The sequence below is a fragment of the Protomyctophum bolini genome (genome assembly GCF_963924005.1).
Source record: "Protomyctophum bolini genome assembly, chromosome: 6".
NCBI lineage: Eukaryota > Metazoa > Chordata > Actinopteri > Myctophiformes > Myctophidae > Protomyctophum > Protomyctophum bolini.
This window is the reverse complement of record NC_137867.1, coordinates 50,707,947-50,730,740: the sequence shown is the minus strand read 5'-3', so window position 1 is coordinate 50,730,740 and position 22,794 is coordinate 50,707,947. Positions and strand designations below refer to the sequence as shown.

At 43.8% G+C, this 22,794-nt stretch overlaps 1 protein-coding gene across 1 annotated transcript; it reads right to left on the bottom strand.

The window, feature by feature from the left end:
* Positions 1 to 397: 397 nt before the first annotated feature.
* LOC308316597 (SWI/SNF-related matrix-associated actin-dependent regulator of chromatin subfamily B member 1) lies at positions 398 to 21,638 on the bottom strand. The gene is made up of 9 exons (XM_080765285.1): positions 21,467 to 21,638; positions 19,238 to 19,349; positions 18,905 to 19,013; positions 15,855 to 15,992; positions 13,528 to 13,655; positions 11,572 to 11,741; positions 7,061 to 7,251; positions 4,194 to 4,325; positions 398 to 2,635 (listed from the first exon to the last, which is right to left on the bottom strand). The coding sequence occupies exons 1-9, from the start codon at positions 21,554 to 21,556 to the stop codon at positions 2,596 to 2,598; spliced, it is 1,110 nt and encodes a 369-aa protein (XP_080621411.1). The 5' UTR covers positions 21,557 to 21,638; the 3' UTR covers positions 398 to 2,595.
* Between the last annotated feature and the right edge of the window lie 1,156 nt (positions 21,639 to 22,794).

Genomic DNA, 22,794 nt, shown 5'->3' with positions numbered 1-22,794 from the left:
CAAAATATTCTTTAGTTTTGGGTCTGAGAGGCTAAATGTCTTCAAATGGTGGTCCGTGGCTCAGATGGCTAAAAAAAGAAAGTATGGGCTGAAAACCACTGTTTTGTTCTCGAGAGTTTAATGTCAAATCAGACAAAGTTTCAAAACCTACCGACAGAATAACATGTTTGCTTACATTTGAAGACAGTTTGAGTCTGCTGGGGGCTGGGCAGGAGTAGAAAATACCTTTTCTACATTTCCGAAGTGTGGAAAATACCATTTCTACATTTCGGAGGTGTGGAAAAGACCGGAGGGGTCCTCAGTACAAATAGGATTATTTTGGCGGGTCCTCACTTCAAATACGTTCAAACCACTAACCTTTAAACAAGAAACCCGAACAGAAACACAAATCCCAATGATCTTTTATGCTTTTTATTTTACAAAAGTTCCATAAAGTCCACTTCAAAGTTCAGAGAATGTAAAAAAGAAAAAGAAAAACAGATCAAAAACCAAATACGTTCAGATCCTTCTAGATCAGCGGTTCTCAACCAGTGGTCCGGGGACCACCAGGGGTCCTTGAGGAGGTTCCAGGTGGCCCGGGGACCACCAGGGGTCCTTGAGGGGGTTCCAGGTGGTCTGGGGACCACCAGTGGTCCTTGATGGGGTTCCAGGTGTTCCGGGGACCACCGGCGGTCCTTGAGGGGGTTCCAGGTGTTCCGGGGACCACCGGCGGTCCTTGAGGGGGTTCCAGGTGTTCCGGGGACCACCGGCGGTCCTTGAGGGGGTTCCAGGTGGTCCGGGGACCACCGGCGGTCCTTGAGGGGGTTCCAGGTGGTCCGGGGACCACCGGCGGTCCTTGGGGGGGTTCCAGGTGTTCCGGGGACCACCGGCGGTCCTTGAGGAGGTTCCAGGTGGTCCGGGGACCACCGGTGGTCCTTGAGGAGGTTCCAGGTGGTCCGGGGACCACCAGGGGTCCTTGAGGAGGTTCCAGGTGTTCCGGGGACCACCGGCGGTCCTTGGGGGGGTTCCAGGTGTTCCGGGGACCACCGGCGGTCCTTGAGGGGGTTCCAGGTGGTCCGGGGACCACCGGTGGTCCTTGAGGGGGTTCCAGGTGGTCCGGGGACCACCGGCGGTCCTTGAGGGGGTTCCAGGTGGTCCGGGGACCACCGGTGGTCTTTGAGGAGGTTCCAGGTGGTCCGGGGACCACCAGTGGTCCTTGAGGAGGTTCCAGGTGGTCCGGGGACCACCGGCGGTCCTTGAGGGGGTTCCAGGTGGTCCGGGGACCACCAGTGGTCTTTGAGGAGGTTCCAGGTGGTCCCCATGCAACTAAATGATGCAGAGTTGCTAACCAAATGGACCCTTATTAGATCTTTAACCCCAACGCTTCATGAGTTAAATTATTGTTAAACATCTGCATTAGTTAATTCACCAGAAGTTACACAATTAGAGAATGTAGAATAATTGTTATTTTGATCAATGTTTGCCTGTTTTCTCTGCTAATTCCAACATCAATACAGCATAACCTAATCCAACTGTTACATACTTGTATGTTTGCAACAAAATATTCTTTAGTTTTGGGTCTGAGAGGCTAAATGTCATCAAACGGTGGTTCCGTGGCTCAAATGGGTCTGAGAGGCTAAATGTCATCAAACGGTGGTCCGTGGCTCAAATGGCAAAAAAAGTATGGGTATTTTGAAAGTTTCAAAACCTACCGACAGAATAACATGTTTGCTTACATTTTAAGACAGTTTGAGTCTGCTGGGGGCTGGGCAGGAGTAGAACATACCTTTTATACATTTCGGAGGTGTGGAAAAGACCTTTTCTACATTTTACGTTTTCTACATTTCGGAGGTGTGGAAAATCCTTTTCTACATTTCGTGCAAAATACCTTTTTGCAAATAACTTACTTTTTATAAAACAGGGGGGGAGGGGGGGTGTCACCCATGTAACTTTGAGCTACCCCAGAACATAACATATGATATTACATCATTATCTTATCAGAACATAACATATGATATTACATCATTATCGTATCAGAACATAACATATGATATTACATCATTATCTTATACGTAACGTACAGAACCAGTAACAGATTATCTTTAAATATCCAAATATGAACACATTCCGTGGTTTATAGCGTATAGCAACATGTCACTCAGTCGTATAAATCTACCTCCTTACGATGGACAGTCTGACGGTTTCTTATTGATCACACCGTCTGCGTTCTGCCTCACAGAGAGATCGTCCACACCCCCTCCTTCACGCTGCATTGGACTCGGTCTCCCAGAAGCCCTTGCAGCGAGCCCGGCTGGTTGGTTGATTTCCGGTGACGTCGTCATAACGCGCCAGCCTCGTCAACAGCTCCGCGACAAAGTCGCTATCTCTAAGTTGTTAAGAAATGACGAATGGTTTAACGTATTAATTAATGTGTTGAGATTGGAAACGGTTTGGTTGTCATGAGTGAGAGGAATGTGTCACTTACTGCATAATCAGTGGGATGTGTGTGTGTGTGTGTGTGTGTGTGTGTGTGTGTGTGTGTGCGCGCGCGTGTGTTTGTGTGCGTGCATGTGTGTCTCTCTCTCTCGTCATGTGGTCATTCCTCCAGGGACTCTCCTACCAGGAGGGGGCGGTGTTGGCCAGTCTTCTCATGCGTCTGCAGAAAGTAAAGTTACAACAGTTAGTTCTAAATTAGTCTGAATGCTCTCTATAGAGTCTGGAACTACACCTCCTGAATGCTCTATAGAGTCTGGAACTACACCTCCTGAATGCTCTATAGAGTCTGGAACTACACCTCCTGAATGCTCTATAGAGTCTGGAACTACACCTCCTGAATGCTCTATAGAGTCTGGAACTACACCTCCTGAATGCTCTATAGAGTCTGGAACTACACCTCCTGAATGCTCTATAGAGTCTGGAACTACACATCCTGAATGCTCTATAGAGTCTGGAACTACACCTCCTGAATGCTCTATAGAGTCTGGAACTACACCTCCTGAATGCTCTATAGAGTCTGGAACTACACCTCCTGAATGCTCTATAGAGTCTGGAACTACACCTCCTGAATGCTCTATAGAGTCTGGAACTACACCTCCTGAATGCTCTATAGAGTCTGGAACTACACCTCCTGAATGCTCTATAGAGTCTGGAACTACACCTCCTGAATGCTCTATAGAGTCTGGAACTACACCTCCTGAATGCTCTATAGAGTCTGGAACTACACCTCCTGAATGCTCTATAGAGTCTGGAACTACACCTCCTGAATGCTCTATAGAGTCTGGAACTACACCTCCTGAATGCTCTATAGAGTCTGGAACTACACCTCCCAAAATGCCAGTAAGGAAGCTGCCATTTCCGTTCACAAAATATATTGTAAAATATCTTTAGGCCTACATTTTATTTATTTAATTATTTCCATTTATATAGCAAAACGCTATATATGCTTAGATGTTTTCTATTTATATTAGGATGAATTTGTGCGACGAAAAGACGAAATGGAAGTGGGGAGGAGACTCTAGTTCCGCTTTATAGTTTACTCATGATCAGAGCTTCCGTTGCTCCAGACTGTATGACGGAAGCATTTATATTTGACTCATGATCAGAGCTTCCGTTGCTCCAGACTGTACGACGGAAGCATTTATATTTGACTCATGATCAGAGCTTCCGTTGCTCCAGACTGTACGACGGAAGCATTTATATTTTACTCATGATCAGAGCTTCCGTTGCTCCAGACTGTACGACGGAAGCATTTATATTTGACTCATGATCAGAGCTTCCGTTGCTCCAGACTGTACGACGGAAGCATTTATATTTTACTCGTGATCAGAGCTTCCGTTGCTCCAGACTGTATGACGGAAGCATTTATATTTGACTCATGATCAGAGCTTCCGTCGCTCCAGACTGTACGACGGAAGCATTTATATTTTACTCATGATCAGAGCTTCCGTCGCTCCAGACTGTACGACGGAAGCATTTATATTTTACTCATGATCAGAGCTTCCGTTGCTCCAGACTGTACGACGGAAGCATTTATATTTTACTCGTGATCAGAGCTTCCGTTGCTCCAGACTGTACGACGGAAGCATTTATATTTTACTCGTGATCAGAGCTTCCGTTGCTCCAGACTGTACGACGGAAGCATTTATATTTTACTCGTGATCAGAGCTTCCGTTGCTCCAGACTGTACGACGGAAACATTTATATATATTTTTTACCTGGTGTTTCGGTCCTGGTCTCTGATTTTCTTCTCCATCTCTGCGTCGGTCAGTGTCTCCAGCAGGGGGCACCACTGGTCTGCATCGCCCGTGTTACGGATGGCGATCTCTACCGTGGGGAGGGGGTTCTCACTGCAATGACATCATTATGACATCATCATCTCTACCAGGCACTGTGACGCGTTGTGAGCTTGTAGATCTGCTATTTTCAGCCCCCAAAACACATTAAATGTGTTTTGGGGGCTGAAAATAGCAGATCTACAAGTTGATTTTGTTCAACTAAATAAACTGTAGTTTTAGTCGACATCTCATGACATTTAGTCGACTAAAACTAAATGAAAACTATTCAAGAGACTAAAAATTAAAAATACATTTGCTGCCAAAAACAACACTCATGTTTCTATATCAGTGGTTCTGATAGGGTTAAAACCTCATGTTTCTATATCAGTGGTTCTCACAGGGTTAAAACCTCATGTTTCTATATCAGTGGTTCTCAGAGGGTTAAACCCTCATGTTTCTATATCAGTGGTTCTCACAGGGTTAAAACCTCATGTTTCTATATCAGTGGCTCTCACAAAGTTAAAACCTCATGTTTCTATATCAGTGGTTCTCACAGGGTTAAAACTCATGTTTCTATATCAGTGGTTCTCACAGGGTTAAACCTCATGTTTCTATATCAGTGGTTCTCACAGGGTTAAACCCTCATGTTTCTATATCAGTGGTTCTCACAGGGTTAAAACCTCATGTTTCTATATCAGTGGCTCTCACAAAGTTAAAACCTCATGTTTCTAAATCAGTGGTTCTCACAGGGTTAAACCTCATGTTTCTATATCAGTGGTTCTCACAGGGTTAAACCTCATGTTTCTATATCAGTGGTTCTCACAGGGTTAAACCCTCATGTTTCTATATCAGTGGTTCTCACAGGGTTAAAATCTCATGTTTCTATATCAGTGGTTCTCACAAAGTTAAAACTCATGTTTCTATATCAGTGGTTCTCACAAAGTTAAAACCTCATGTTTCTATATCAGTGGTTCTCACAGGGTTAAACCTCATGTTTCTATATCAGTGGTTCTCACAGGGTTAAACCTCATGTTTCTATATCAGTGGTTCTCACAGGGTTAAACCCTCATGTTTCTATATCAGTGGTTCTCACAGGGTTAAACCTCATGTTTCTATATCAGTGGTTCTCACAGGGTTAAAACCTCATGTTTCCGGTGGTATGGCGATATTGCGGTTATTGCACCCAGCCCTAGTAAAAGGGGTTCCCGCCCGAAATGGGTTAAACACAGAATGGGTTAACAGGCAAACAAGAAACGAATAGCAAAGTAAAAGTAGGCCTATTAGTAAAATAGTAACAAAATAAAATAAAAAGGTACCTGTTGAAAACCTATGGAAATTATTTAGAATGTATATTCATAGACATCAAAGCATTATGGTTTTATGACGGTGGATTATGAGCTTAAACATGCATCTCTCTCTACACATAATCTATAGAGCATCGTTTTATGCAAGCAATAATGCTGGTGGATTAATATGCACTTTAGAACATTACATGACAGCAAAACTGCTGCTACTTTTCAACAGCTAAAGTATAACATAATATAATGCTTAAAACACCATGGTATACTTTAGCTATATGAAAAATAGCAGATATACAAGCTCGTAGCGCGGCACTATTTTTTGACAAACCGTGAACCCTAACCCTGAAAATACAACTTTTTAGTCTGGCTTTTAATACAGTGTGAAGTTTATTGTTTATTGTTGTTCATTGTTTTCGTTGTCATTTTGTTTGCTTGGCCTGTTTCTATGACTGTATCACATGTTCTACTATTGCACTGAGGTCTACCTGTTCTCTGGAAAAGCACTTTGGGTCAACGGCTGTTGTTTTTAAATGTGCTATAGAAATATAATTGACTTAATCTCTTCTATGATGTCTATTCGTGATGTGTTGAGCAATGTGCAATGTTTTTGCTTTGTTTTTATATTATGCAATGTGTGTAGTTGTAATAGTGTAACTATGGAATGAACTTCCCATTGCAGTCAGAACTACAGACTCACTCCCAATCTACACTATGGAATGAACTTCCCATTACAGTCAGAACTACAGACTCACTCCCAATCTACACTATGGAATGAACTTCCCATTTCAGTCAGAACTACAGACTCACTCCCAATCTACACTATGGAATGAACTTCCCATTGCAGTCAGAACTACAGACTCACTCCCAATCTACACTATGGAATGAACTTCCCATTACAGTCAGAACTACAGACTCACTCCCAATCTACACTATGGAATGAACTTCCCATTGCAGTCAGAACTACAGACTCACTCCCAATCTACACTATGGAATGAACTTCCCATTACAGTCAGAACTACAGACTCACTCCCAATCTAAACTATGGAATGAACTTCCCATTGCAGTCAGAACTACAGACTCACTCCCAATCTAAACTATGGAATGAACCTCCCATTGCAGTCAGAACTACAGACTCACTCCCAATCTAAACTATGGAATGAACTTCCCATTACAGTCAGAACTACAGACTCACTCCCAATTGAAACTATGGAATGAACCTCCCATTGCAGTCAGAACTACAGACTCACTCCCAATTGAAACTATGGAATGAACCTGCTTGGCGTGCGTGCGTTGGTGCCAGCAAAGAGTGTGTGTGTGGGTGTGCGTGAGTGCGCGTGTACCTGAAGGCGTACGTCCTCTGATGCTGTGTGTGTGTGTGTGTGTGTGTGTGTGTGTGTGTGTGCGTGTGTGTGTGTGTGTGCGTGCCCACCTGAAGGCGTACGTGCGCTGGTGCTGTATGTGTGTGTGTGTGTGTGTGTGTGTGCATGTGTGTGTGTGCGTGCCCACCTGAAGGCGTACGTGCGCTGGTGCCAGCTCAGCTGTCCTCGGATGCTGTAAGCGATGGTCGTAACGAACTCTCCTCCCAGACCCAGCTCTGAACACAGCTTCAACGCAAAGGTCTCTGGGGAGTTGTCTCGCTCTGACATGTCCCACTCAAACTGGTCCACCAGAGAGATGTTCCCCACGTGGATGTTAAGCTGTAGAATATAAATAAATAAAAATAAATATACATGTTTAACTGTAAAATATAACATAATATACATGTTTAAATAACTGGTCCACTCTATAGTGTAGTCTGCAACCTTTTTAAAATGAAGTGTCATGTTTTTTTTTTCTCGATAGCCAGTGTGCCATATCGACATTAAGCCATTCTGGGCGGGAACCCCTTTTGGTGTTTTAAACATATGTTATAATTTAGCTATTGAAAAATAGCAGATCTACAAGCTCATCTACGAGCTTGTATTTTTGAAAAATCGGGAAAATATTTATTTCAGAAAACTGGAGGATTTAGAAGATATTTTGGGTCTAAATGGACTAAATGGGTTAATGACACCACATGAAGAATTTCAACATATTGTGATTGTCCACAAATATAAAATAGAGCACCGAAGTCTGACGTCACTTTCAGTAGAGGGCGTCAGTCCCCAGGTTCATGTATTTGTTTAGTTGCATTGAAATCCCCATTGAGGCGATTTTAGATCGCCTCATATAACAACTGTGTTTGAAAAATAAACATGTCACCCCGGCCGCTTCACTCATATGGATATGAAGAATCAACTGACTGAGAGAAAACGCTAATGTTACTGCTGCTGAATTAGTTAGATTTTCGCTAGAAGCAGACTGTATCATATATGAGTGACTGACTGTTGCAAACGATACAGAGACACCTCCCTGACAATAACGCCGAGACAGCTTGTTTATTTTTGGACCACAACGCTTATAGTAAACGATATTAAGATCACCCCATGTTATTCTCCATAGAGAAATTACTTCCGCGAACCAGGGGAATCGTCGGGATGAGCGAGTTACGTCAGGACTTCGGGGCTCTATTGTTCCTTCTTTTTAAATACTAGTCCTTACCCGTTCTGAATATATGAACAGCAAATATATATATAGTAAATATATATATATATATAGAATATTAGTGGTCCATGACATGAAAATGTTTGAGAACCACTGCTCTGAAACAACATTGGACAATGATGTTTGACAGTCAGCTATATTGTTGCTTATTGTAGATCTTTTTTCGGATTTTCTGACTTATTCTGGCCTGTTAACATTTTCATAGACCTGGTTGCTTGTTTCCCTCTCAGTCAATGTGGCAACCCTGGTGATTGCCCAACACTGTTTTGGTTCCGTTCCTATGCTAATGTAGCTTAGCAACAGCTAGGAGAATGCTGTAAGCTGCGGCGGTTTAAAAGTTTAGACGTTTTTAGCGCAATTTATGTCCCCGAATGTATGGATATGGACTTATGGCGCCATCGCTGCCTCTTTCTTTAGTAGAAGTGTTGACAGTTTTAGCGTCCCTCTCCGCGCGCGCGCGCACACACACACACACACACACACCGCCTCCTGGCACACACACACACACACACACACACACACACACACACACACTGTGAAGGCCGTAGTACTGTAAATATGACATGAATATGAATGCAAAGTAGCGGTCCATGTGTGGACAGGCTACCTGTCGCCGCGGTGCATGGTGAGATGTGTGCAAACCGTGTAGTTTATCAGGAGAAGACTACCAAAGGATGCAACACGCACACACACAGTCAGCGGCGCCAAATTGTATAGGGCACAATTTGTTGTGTTGCAGCGCTAGCTAGAGGAAGCATGCCAGTGGGGTAACGGTGAGAACGGTGGCCTGTGATGCAGGTGTCGCTAAGGGACGCAGGTGTGTGAGGGTGCGAGGTTAATTCACTAATAAATTAATGTTGCATCCTTTGGTATTCTTCTCCTGATAAACTACACGGTTTGCACACATCTCACCATGCACAACGGCGACAGGTAGCCTGTCCACACATGGACCGCTACTTTGCATTCATATTCATGTCATATTGACAGTACAATACCCATTTTTGCATTTTTTAATCCACTAATAAATTCATTATAAATCATTAATGTGTCAAAAAAGTGAAAAGTGGGAGTGATTGGTGCAGCCAATGTTGAGATAAAGCGCTGTCAGTGACATTAATTCATTCAGACATTCAGAGATTCGCTGAATTATTATAAGGATGTTATTTCACTCAGAAGAATAACCCACCTATCTCCTAAGAGTCCAAGACTCCCTCCCCAGTCAGAGTTCAGTTCTATTGAATGTAGAATGTGCAGGATGTAATTTACTGCATACAAATGTGAGAGACTTCATTCATTTGACTACATTTCTTTTATTGTTTATTTTAAACCAAAAATACTCTCTCACACACTTATGTCAGTGTGCCAGTGATCACCCTCCTTTGTGCCAATGTTAAGGTAAAAGGAAAGGAAAGGTACTATGTTCTAGTGAACAACAAAAATAATCAATAATTAATAGACTTGGTAACCTAACTGTAGGTAAGACAAACACAGTAAAGAACCTGGGGGTTATCATCGACTCAGAACTGAATTTTAATGCACATATTAAACATGCCACCAAGACTGCCTTTTTCCATCTCCGAAACATTGCACGAATCAGATCCTACCTGTCATTGGAAGATGCAAAAACATGAATCCACGCTTTTGTCTTTTCACGTTTAGATTATTGCAACTCACTTTTGACCGGCCTCCCGAAGAAGTCTATTGACAAGCTACAACTTGTGCAAAATGCAGCAGCGAGAGTCTTAACTAAAACAAAGATGCGGGACCATATCACCCCAGTTTTGGCCTCCTTGCACGTCTGGCTCCCGGTTGCTTTTAGAATAGATTTAAATTTTATTTTACTTGTGTACAAAGCATTAAATGGCCTCGCCCCCGCCTATATTCAGGACTGCATGCCCAGGTATTGTCCCAAACCGCCTCCTTAGGTCGGCCACTGCTGGCCTGCTTGAAAAGCCACAAAAAATGGCTTTGAAAAAATACGGCAAAGCAGCATTTTCTTTCCACGGGCCGACGGTTTGGAATAAACTTCCAATCCACCTTAGACCGGAACCCTCCCTAGATGTTTTTAGACCGGCACCCTCCCTAGATGTTTTTAAAACTCAGCTTGAGACCCACTTTTTTATTTTAGCATTTGGCTGAATCCTTTGATTTTAATCTCACTGTTTTTACCTATTTCTTTGTCTTTATATGCCGTTTGGTGTTTTTTGCATTTTCTTTACTGATTATGCCTTGATTGTTATGTTGTTTGATATTTTTTATACTTTGTTGTCTTGTAAAGCACTTTGCGCTGCACTCGTGTCATGAAAGGTGCTCTATAAATAAAGTTTATTATTATTATGTTTACCCAGGGTAACTGGACTAAGCTCAATAACTTGTTTACAGCCAGGCCCTGCTCATAGAACATTTCATGGTAGAGGTTCAATGCCTTGCTCAAGGGCACTTCAGCGGTGGTAATTTTAACGTGCCGGTCCGGGGATACGAACTATAAGCGACCTTCCGATATCAAGACCGCTCCGCAAACCGTTCGGCCACCGCTGCCCCACAGGTTGCCTACCCCTGGTGTAGACTCATAGTTTCATTATATAGATATTCCACTGTATGATTCATGGTGACTATTTCTATGTATGTGATCTATCACCATGTGTTGTTCGGCTTACTGTAAATCCAGGGGGTCCCTTATGGGTCTGTAACTCTGAGAGTGTAACACGTGGAACCAAATGGACCCGTTGATTAGTTGATTTTACAATATAAATTGGGGGTCCCAGAGATAGAAATGCCATTAAATGGGGGTCCGTAGACTAATGCATGTCAAACTGGGGGTCCTTGAAATTAAACGGGTTGAGAATCACTGCTACAGAAAAAATCTTCTCTTATGGGGGTCCCTAGAATATCTCTTCAAATTTGAGGGTCCCTGGAATATCTCTTCAAATGGGGGTCCCTAGAATATCTCTTCAAATGGGGGTCTGCGGGGCTGTTTCTTGTCAGTTTGGGGGTCCTTGACATGAAAAGGTTTGGGAACCACTGCTATATTATAGCTCTAAGGCTATACTCTCAATAAATGTAAAATAAAGTCTTCTAAATCCTCACGGTTTTCTGAAAACCCTCATGTTTCTAAATCAGTGGATCTCACAGGGTTAAACCCTCATGTTTCTAAATCAGTGGATCTCACAGGGTTAAAACCTCATGTTTCTATATCAGTGGATCTCACAGGGTTAAACCCTCATGTTTCTAAATCAGTGGATCTCACAGGGTTAAAACCTCATGTTTCTAAATCAGTGGTTCTCACAGGGTTAAAACCTCATGTTTCTATATCAGCTCGACATCTGAAAACATGTTGTTCCAGGGACCCTCTGGTCCAATAGGACGCTACCTTGATGACCCTCTGGTCCAATAGGACGCTACCTTGATGACCCTCTGGTCCAATAGGAAGCTACCTTGATGATGACCCTCTGGTCCGCCTGCTCGTCCAATAGGAGGCTGTCGGTCGGGTAGGACTCGATCTGCTGGCGGATGGCCGAGGCGATGGCCGGAACGAAGGCCAAGGGGTTGAGGTCAAGGTCGTCACACAGGATCTCACTGAACATCTCTGGGGTCATCAGCTTCTCTGTGAGGGGAGAGAGACATAGAGTTACACTAGAGAGAGAGAGGATCTCACTGAACATCTCTGGGGTCCTCAGCTTCTCTGTGAGGGGAGAGAGACATAGAGTTACACTAGAGAGAGAGAGGATCTCACTGAACATCTCTGGGGTCATCAGCTTCTCTGTGAGGGGAGAGAGACATAGAGTTACACTAGAGAGAGAGAGGATCTCACTGAACATCTCTGGGGTCATCAGCTTCTCTGTGAGGGGAGAGAGACATAGAGTTACACTAGAGAGAGAGAGGATCTCACTGAACATCTCTGGGGTCATCAGCTTCTCTGTGAGGGGAGAGAGACATAGAGTTACACTAGAGAGAGAGAGGATCTCACTGAACATCTCTGGGGTCATCAGCTTCTCTGTGAGGGGAGAGAGACATAGAGTTACACTAGAGAGAGAGAGGTTGTAGATCGGCTATTTGAACTCATTAAAAAATGATTTTCAAAATAGTAACAAAAAAATCACACCCGTGTGAACGGAGTGGTGCAACTCCACCCCATCACCTCTCATTAGCAGGCAACAGTGATCCCTCTCTCTGTTTCTGCACAACAGCGCCCCTACTGGTACTCATTATACTGGCGCTCATTAAACAACACATAGGTGAACACACACGGACATTGCTGCTCCTTGGAGTGGTTGCACCACTCAAAAAAGGCAAAGAAGTTTAGAGATAAGGGCCGAGGTACCGATGAAAATATGACTAAAATTAAATAACAATGTTAGCCTGACTAAAACTAAATCACAATGTTAGCCTGACTAAAACTAAATCACAATGTTAGCCTGACTAAAACTAAATCACAATGTTAGCCTGACTAAAACTAAATCACAATGTTAGCCTGACTAAAACTAAATCACAATGTTAGCCTGACTAAAACTAAATCACAATGTTAGCCTGACTAAAACTAAATCACAATGTTAGCCTGACTAAAACTAAATCACAATGTTAGCCTGACTAAAACTAAATCGCAATAATCACTACATTGATTTGACTTGAAACTCTCAAAGAGTTAACCCATTCTGGGCGTGAACCCCTTTTGGTGTTTTAACTAAGCATTAATGCTTTAGCTAGCTATTGAAAAATAGCAGATGCGCTACGAGCTTGTAGGTCTGCTATTTTTGAAAATGCGGCACAAATCTTTGAATATATATTCTCTCAGAAAACTTTTTATTTATTTCGACGTTAGGCCTAAATGGGTTAAGTCTTACCTTTCATGTTCAGGTCAGAATGGGTTAAGTCTTACTGTTCATGTTCAGGTCAGAATGGGTTAAGTCTTACTGTTCATGTTCAGGTCAGAATGGGTTAAGTCTTACTGTTCATGTTCAGGTCAGAATGGGTTAAGTCTTACCTTTCATGTTCAGGTCAGAATGGGTTAAGTCTTACTGTTCATGTTCAGGTCAGAATGGGTTAAGTCTTACTGTTCATGTTCAGGTCAGAATGGGTTAAGTCTTACTGTTCATGTTCAGGTCAGAATGGGTTAAGTCTTACTGTTCATGTTACAGGTGAAACTGATCTCAGGTCAGAATGTCTTATCGTTCATGTTCCAGGTGAAACTGATCTCAGGTCAGAATGTCTTACCGTTCATGTTACAGGTGAAACTGATCTCAGGTCAGAATGTCTTATCGTTCATGTTCAGGTGAAACTGATCTCAGGTCAGAATGTCTTACCGTTCATGTTCCAGGTGAAACTGATCTCAGGTCAGAATGTCTTACCGTTCATGTTCCAGGTGAAACTGATCTCAGGTCAGAATGTCTTACCGTTCATGTTCCAGGTGAAAGCGTCTCTGAGCTTCTGTCCGTCTATCTCCATGTCCAGACGGATCGGCACCAACACCTCGCTCTGCGACGCGTTCTCATGGATGACCGCTGGGTCGTGGTCATCGAAGCTGTGAGGAGGAGAGGAGTTGACCGATACCTGTCCATTTAAACTCTAGACGGGCCTGTTGACTGATACCAGTCCATTTAAACTCTATAGATGGGTCTGTTGACTGATACCTGTCCATTTAAACTCTAGACGGGCCTGTTGACTGATACCTGTCCATTTAAACTCTATTGACGGGCCTGTTGACTGATACCGGTCCATTTAAACTCTATTGACGGGCCTGTTGACTGATACCGGTCCATTTAAACTCTAGACGGGCCTGTTGACTGATACCTGTCCATTTAAACTCTAGACGGGCCTGTTGACTGATACCTGTCCATTTAAACTCTAGACGGGCCTGTTGACCGATACCTGTCCATTTAAACTCTAGACGGGCCTGTTGACCGATACCAGTCCATTTAAACTCTAGACGGTCCTGTTGACTGATACCTGTCCATTTAAACTCTAGACGGGCCTGTTGACTGATACCTGTCCATTTAAACTCTAGACGGGCCTGTTGACCGATACCTGTCCATTTAAACTCTAGACGGGCCTGTTGACCGATACCAGTCCATTTAAACTCTAGACGGTCCTGTTGACTGATACCTGTCCATTTAAACTCTAGACGGGCCTGTTGACTGATACCAGTCCATTTAAACTCTAGACGGGCCTGTTGACTGATACCTGTCCATTTAAACTCTAGACGGGCCTGTTGACCGATACCTGTCCATTTAAACTCTAGACGGGCCTGTTGACTGATACCTGTCCATTTAAACTCTAGACGGGCCTGTTGACTGATACCTGTCCATTTAAACTCTAGACGGGCCTGTTGACCGATACCAGTCCATTTAAACTCTAGACGGTCCTGTTGACTGATACCTGTCCATTTAAACTCTAGACGGGCCTGTTGACTGATACCTGTCCATTTAAACTCTATTGACGGGCCTGTTGACTGATACCTGTCCATTTAAACTCTATTGACGGGCCTGTTGACTGATACCTGTCCATTTACACTCTAGACGGGCCTGTTGACTGATACCCGTCCATTTAAACTCTAGACGGGCCTGTTGACTGATACCTGTCCATTTAAACTCTAGACGGGCCTGTTGACTGATACCTGTCCATTTAAACTCTAGACGGGCCTGTTGACTGATACCTGTCCATTTAAACTCTAGACGGGCCTGTTGACTGATACCTGTCCATTTAAACTCTAGACGGGCCTGTTGACTGATACCTGTCCATTTAAACTCTAGACGGGCCTGTTGACTGATACCTGTCCATTTAAACTCTAGACGGGCCTGTTGACTGATACCAGTCCATTTAAACTCTAGGCGGTCCTGTTGACTGATACCTGTCCATTTAAACTCTAGAAGGGCCTGTTGACTGATACCTGTCCATTTAAACTCTAGACGGGCCTGTTGACTGATACCTGTCCATTTAAACTCTAGACGGGCCTGTTGACTGATACCTGTCCATTTAAACTCTAGACGGGCCTGTTGACTGATACCTGTCCATTTAAACTCTAGACGGGCCTGTTGACTGATACCTGTCCATTTAAACTCTAGACGGGCCTGTTGACTGATACCAGTCCATTTAAACTCTAGGCGGTCCTGTTGACTGATACCTGTCCATTTAAACTCTAGACGGGCCTGTTGACTGATACCTGTCCATTTAAACTCTAGACGGGCCTGTTGACTGATACCGGTCCATTTAAACTCTATTGACGGGCCTGTTGACTGATACCGGTCCATTTAAACTCTATTGACGGGCCTGTTGACTGATACCGGTCCATTTAAACTCTAGACGGGCCTGTTGACTGATACCTGTCCATTTAAACTCTAGACGGGCCTGTTGACTGATACCTGTCCATTTAAACTCTAGACGGGCCTGTTGACTGATACCTGTCCATTTAAACTCTAGACGGGCCTGTTGACTGATACCTGTCCATTTAAACTCTAGATGGGTCTGTTGACTGATACCTGTCCATTTAAACTCTAGACGGGCCTGTTGACTGATACCTGTCCATTTAAACTCTAGACGGGCCTGTTGACTGATACCTGTCCATTTAAACTCTAGACGGGCCTGTTGACTGATACCTGTCCATTTAAACTCTAGACGGGCCTGTTGACTGATACCTGTCCATTTAAACTCTAGACGGGCCTGTTGACTGATACCTGTCCATTTAAACTCTATAGAGGTCTATAGGGTGTAATCCGTCTCTCACCACAAGGGGAAGGTCCTCTTCTTGTCGCGCCCCATGCGGTTTCGGTTGATAGTGGTGGAACACGGTACTGCGTCCAGGTGGTGGGAGCTGTTGGGCAGCGTGGGCACCCATTGGCTGCTGCGCTTCGTCTTCTGTTCCCTGTGCAATGCATGATGGGAAATAACACAGAGCAATGCATGATGGGAAATAACACAGAGCAATGCATGATGGGAAATAACACAGAGAAAGTGTCATAGGCCCAATCCCAATTGCCTCCCTCAAGCCCTGAGCCCTGATTGGACCCTCATTGACTTTAGTGACGTCAGCTGTAAGTGCTTGAGGGTGAGAGGTTAGGGTTAGGGTATAGGGTGAGGTAGGGCTGACCTTCCATCACGTATTTGATGATCGATCATGATCGATACATTTGTTTCGTCTACGCTTCGAAACCCAACGGGGGGGGGGGGGGGGTTAAGGCTTTTTACAAAAGTTGTGGGGCATCTTATAAACTGGGTGGGGGGGGGGGGGCGCGAGGCGAGCAGTGACGCTGACGCACAATGAATTTGGCTTAAAATAAAACAGCGATATAGCTGCAGAAGATAGAGAGGAGCGCATATTGGATTGGTCTTTTATTTAACACTAAAACAGCGCCTGAAACGGGCATTACCTCTCCATCAAATAAATATATATATAATCCAAACTCCTCTGTCAATTGTAAACGAACGGTAACATGAATGAACTCTTCTATTTCTGACACTTTTCAGAAATAAAATCAACCACGGTTGATTTGATTGATCATAAAGTTAATGTGACTGTGAGTGTGTGTATGGGAAAAAATATATAAACTTCACAGATTATAGATCACTTGGAATTATAACAATCTGTTGAGTATTGCCTGAATAATGCCACTAGTGAAATCCCATTTTTTATCGACATGCGATGCCGGTGGAGAAATCCCACATAGTTAAATTACCTCATAGTCATGCTGCATGCGCTGTTGGTCGATGAAGAATTATAATCCAAGGTTTGTCAATCATATTATGGTTTATGGTTGAAAGTAAACCATAATAAGTAAACTTTAAGAAGAGATCTGCAGTCATTGTGCTGCAGACTGCAGTGCAGAGTGCATGAGAGCAGCTCCGCTTGCTAATTGAGTTGACATTTGCGTAACTTCACTGCATGGCATTACAGTAATTAGTTATTTGCCAGCACCTGCTCCAATATAGGCCTAAATCAAACTTTATTTATATAGCACATTTAAAACAATAAAAGCTGACCAAAGTGCTGTAGGCCTACAGGCTGAAACAAGTGGAGCATCACCATCGGCGCACATAAAAAAGCATAATTAAAAGAAAAAACACATGCAAATAGTATAGGCTACATAATTACAATAATACGATCAGGTGCAATTAAATGCCAAAGAGAAAAGGTGTGTTTTCAGTAGAGATTTGGTCTGGGTCTGTAGGAGCTGCTCTGCTGCATGGGAGTTCACAGTGATGGAACAGGTCAGTCTTCAGACAAGAAAAAAAAAAGATATCTCTGGCAACGGCAAAATCAATTCTCTGCATCGCCAAAATAAATCTATAGGCCTAGTTTCATTCGTGCCATTATACTCAGCCAATATGCACAACGCAGTGCATGAGATTGCAGATCTTTGAATTTTCGGTGAGCGCACTTAGCGCACTCACCATGTGAATCCCAGCAGGTCCTCACAAGTATAATGTACACCGCCAGGCTCCACAAGGTTCTCAGCGCAATGGCGCATCGATACAAGTTGGGATTTTATAGTGGCATTATTCAGGCAATACTCAACAGATTGTTATAATTCCAAGTGATCTATAATCTGTGAAGTTTATATTTTCATTTGGGTGTAAGTAATGTTTTTATATGACTTATCAAACATGGTAGCCTATATTTAATGTCCACTGAGCTGTGGTGCGCTTGCCTACACTCTCTCAATTAGGGATTTTCCCAGCGGTCATTTTCACTCTCGTGTAGCCTACAACCTTTATTCAAATAGGGTATTTTAAAATGCAACCACACTTTCGATTTATTTTTCCTGTCTCCTGGGACTGCAGCTGCACTTGTTCAGTTGACTTCCTTGTTGTTAACACAGGGAAAGAGGAGGCGTTGCGAGGTGCTGCGAGGCGCAAGCATGGCTCGCGGACCAAATGGGGCCGTATCGCGGACCAAAAGCGGACGCTTTTTTTTAATGACTATTCGATTCAAAATTTAAAAATCGATTCCTGTGCGTATCGATTGAACGTCGATTAAACGATTTTTTTTGGGTCAGCCCTAGTGAGAGGCTGCAAGGGCTCCACATTGTTGTGAAAGAAATGGGACAGCACTTTGAAGATGAGTCCACCATTCATGACACTTTGCATCACTTTATACAAACTGTCCTTATTCACAGTCAGTGCCTATACCTACATGCTTGGCCTATTTATACATGTCTATCATGTCTATTTTAGTATTTAAGATGATCGTTTTATTATTAGTTTCATTAATACACTTTCCTGTGTGATAGGGTTGTAACATTCATATATAATAATCATTATGAATTGCATTTCCATATTCTTTCACTTTGCTCATTAGTCATTTCTCATCATGTTCCCTTATTATTATTATTGTTATTAAATATATAGCCTATCCTTCCATTCCGTCTCCCTTTGAGAACAGTGAGAAAGCACTATTGTGTTTGTTGACATTCTAACCGCGATACATAACTAATTTGCATACTTAAATTATTAATTTATTTGACAAAGTCAGCATCAATGCTGACTTTGGCAAAGGGCACATAAAGGGGCGGGGCTGAGCCCTCACTGACTTACCCATTTCAAATGGGACGTCCCTCAAGCCCTCGCAGACTTCAAATGAATATATATATTATATAAATATTCTCGAGTTAAAAACAAAACAAAAAATAAACGAATGGTTCAAGCCTATTAATTAAGATTCGAGTGCCAACCCTAATGAGCGAATGTTCTAACCCCGAATGTTCAGCCTTTAGGTTATATATACCTGAGGGTGCTGATGGTAGGGTGTATTCTAGGGTGTATTTTAGGGTGTATTACCTGAGGTAGGCGGGGGGCTCCGTACTGATGGAAACTGCTTTGTATTTCTCGTCGTTTCCATCAAAGATCTCCTCACACTCCGACGCCTTCAGCAGGGTCACGCTGGTGGCTGGGGGAGGGGGGGGGGACACAGGGCAGAGGCCAAAGGTCAACGAGGGGTCAACGTCCATTAAACCTGTCTGTCTGTCTCACGATGTCATCCTCTCCTCCACAGACACCATTCTTCTCCATAAGGACAGACAGACAGACAGACAGACAGACAGACAGACAGACAGGCAGACAGGCAGGCAGGCAGGCAGGCAGGCAGACAGACAGACAGACAGACAGACTCACCATGTGATGAAGCTACTATCTTCTTCCTCTCCTCCACAGAGGCTAGTCTTCGCCATAAGGACGGGTAGCGCTTGTACAGAGACCCTCTGAACATGCGCAGGTAGTTGCCCACCTGGTGGAGAAGACATGTTAATACAGGGGTTGACCCAAATGTAAATGATCCATTATAAATGATGAAATCATTGTTCTTCTACTTTCTGTGATAAAAACACGGCTCTGAATATCATATTCATATGGGTTCAAGTTCACCAGAAGGTGGGGCCCGGGGACCGGGTCCTTGAGGGAGTTCCAGGGGGTCCGGGGACCCCCAGGGGTCCTTGAGGGATTGTTTTTTGATTGATTGATTAGTATTATATTAGACAATAAGATGCCAACAGTACAGTACAGTACAGTACAGTACAGTACAGTACAGTACAGTACAGTACAGTACAGTACAGTACAGTCCCTTCCTTTTTCCCCAAGAGGAGCACAATGGAAACAAGCCTAACAGCTTTTTTGTGAATTTATCCTTTTGAAATACATTTTCAATAAAGTATTCAATCAATAAAAAAAAAACAGTACAGTACAGTACAGTGTAGGGTTAGCACAGCACAGGGTACAGTACAGCACAGCACATTTAGTGACATTTAGCCTCTCAGACCCATTTGAGCCACGGACCACTGATGGGGGAAAGTAGACCCTTTAAGCAGTTACCATTACTTTAAGAGTGTGCAGCCGAGCTGTGCCCAAGCAAGGTCACTGAGTGACAAGAAGGATTCCTAGATAGTGTCTGGAAAAAGTAGAGACACGTCAAAATTCTCCAGGACAGACCAACCTCTGGCCTGCGCTTCGAGGGGCGCCCCGATCTGTGGACTGATTATGATCGAATCTGATTTGTGATGTAACAGGTCGTATTTGCTTTCATATGTGTCTTTGCTGTTCATATGCATATCACATGACCATTCAATTTGGGATAAATATGGGCAATCAATAAATGCCAGATCTTGTGAATCCATGATTTTAAGTGTACAGCCTGTTTATTGGACTATTAGATAACCCTCTCACAGGATGGCGCATCACCACCGTTTGATGACATTTAGCCTCTCAGACCCATTTGAGCCACGGAACCACCGTTTGATGACATTTAGCCTCTCAGACCCATTTGAGCCACGGAACCACCGTTTGATGACATTTAGCCTCTCAGACCCATTTGAGCCACGGACCACCATTTGATGACATTTAGCCTCTCTTCTTTAACGCTGGTTAACAAACTGCCCCTCCCACTCTGGGCGTTTTGGTGTAGAGCACATCAAAGCCTTCTACAAAAACCTAGGTGTTTGTAAAGATGATTTTAAACTGAGGAGATACTTAATCATCTATGATGATTTCCTGTTTTCACTATAATTATAGTTGTGTATATTCGTACGTCTCTAAATTGTTATGATGAATTGAACAAGGTGGACCCTCTTGTAAACAAGTGTAATGCTTTATGGCGTCGTCCACTCACAGCTAACAGTGTTTGTATTGAGTTGTAGGCTACTTGTAAATGTACTGTAATTCTGCAAACTGTTAATCAATCAATCAATCAGAGCTAAGACTAAATAATATGTTGTTGTCCCTTTGGGTTCATTTGGTTATCAACTCTGTCTGCATCATATACTGTAGTACAGTGACCCTCAGGGACCACTGGGGGACCCTCAGGGACCACTGGGGGTCCCCGGACCACTGATTGAGAAACACTGCTGTATAGTACAACAGGTACAAATGGATCACAGAGTTAAATCAACATTGATTCTACAATATAAATCGGGGGTCCCAGAGATAGAAATGACATTAAATGGGGGTCCGTAGACTAATGCATGTCAAACTGGGGGTCCTGACTATCTTCTCTTATGGGGGGTCCCTGGCATACCTCTTGAAATGGGGGTCCGCGGGGCTAATGACTAATGAGGGACAATGTGGGGGTCCGCGGGGCTAAGGAGGGACAATGTGGGGGTCCGCGAGGCTAGTGAGGGTCCATGTGGGGGTCCGCGAGGCTAGTGAGTGTCCATGTGGAGGTCCGCGGGGCTAGTGAGGGACAATGTGGGGGTCCGCGGGGCTAAAGGGAACCACTGTCTCTTTGTACTTCAGTTACTCCATGTTAGCATTAGCAGCTTAGCATCAACCCGACCCTCTAAAGGAGCATTCATGCATAAATAAAATAACATCGTTATATTGTTATTATTTAGATCATTATAATTTATTCCTCACCTCAGATCCAACCATGAAGAAATCCCCATCCTGCTCCAGCTGGAACTTAATGGGCTTCTGGCCGAAGGTCTTACTCAGAGCTAACTGCATGTTGTTGATGGAGAAGATGCTAATGCTAATGGCGATGCTAAAGCTAACTGCATGTTGTTGTTGGTGGAGATGCTAATGCTATCCTGCTAACAATAATGCTAACGGACTGGGGTTGCCAGACTGGGGTTGCCAGATCGTGTGAGAGAAGCAAGCAAAACCAGGTCTATGAAAACAAGCCGCCCCCCCAAAAAAGAAGCGAGACCTTTTCATCCTGGACTGTAAGGGTCCATTACTCCATTTGGTTACAGACCTGTAAGGGTCCATTTGGTAATGCAGACCTGTAGCCTAAGGGTCCATTTTGGTTCCATGTGTTACCAAAAATGGACCCTCAGGAGTTACAGACCTGTCCATTTGGTTCCATTACACTCTCATCATAACATTGATTTTACAATATAAATTGGGGGTCCCAGAGATAGAAATGCCATTAAATGGGGGTCCGACGGTCCGTAGACTAATGCATGTCAAACTGGGGGTTGAGAATCACTGCTAGAGCCGTGAAGATCTTCTCTTATGGGGGTCCCTGGAATCTGGATCTTCAAACGGTCCGTGGGGCTAATTAATTAGTGTCAAGTTGGGGGTCCTTGACATGAAAAAGGTTCGGGGACCACTCCTTTGTATCACTGTAATGTACAGAAAAAATGTAAAAACAAAGAAATGTGAAGTTTGTAAAAATGAGTTTGTGAAAATGATTTCCAACATTATGAAATATCACTGCCCCCCACTGGCCATACCCCGTACCTGCAGCTCAGAGAGAGCCTACAACAGTGCTTTGTGAAAACTATTGCGGACCCCTGCGGTACAGTACAGCACAGCACAGCACAGCACAGCACAGTACAGCACAGCACAGTACAGCACAGTACAGCACAGCACAGTACAGCACAGCACAGCACAGTACAGCACAGCACAGCACAGTACAGTACAGTACAGCACAGCACAGCACAGTACAGTACAGCACAGCACAGCACAGTACAGCACAGCACAGTACAGTAAGGCGTTGCGTGGTGCAGGCCGGTCGAGTTCTAGTATTATGTAATTGGCTGTTGACCTCCATCTGTTCCAGGGTGGGGTCCCTCTACTGTACTGTACTGTACTGGCACACCCGAAATCACCATAGGCTATATACAGTTAATATGTGCGTGTGTGTTTGTGTGTGTTAGGTTGCGCACAGGTGGTGAAAAACAACCATGCTGTTTTCGTGCTCAGTCCCACCCACCCACCAACCCACACACACACACACC

Coding starts and splice junctions, on each gene's coding strand:
- LOC308316597 (XM_080765285.1), bottom strand. CDS start 21,556: ATGCAGTTAGCTCTGAGTAAGACCTTCGGCCAGAAGCCCATTAAGTTC. Junction 19,350..21,466: donor TCTTCATGGTTGGATCTGAG/GTGAGGAATAAA, acceptor CTTCTCCACCAG/GTGGGCAACTACCTGCGCAT. Junction 4,326..7,060: donor CAGCGCACGTACGCCTTCAG/GTGGGCACGCAC, acceptor ATGTCATTGCAG/TGAGAACCCCCTCCCCACGG.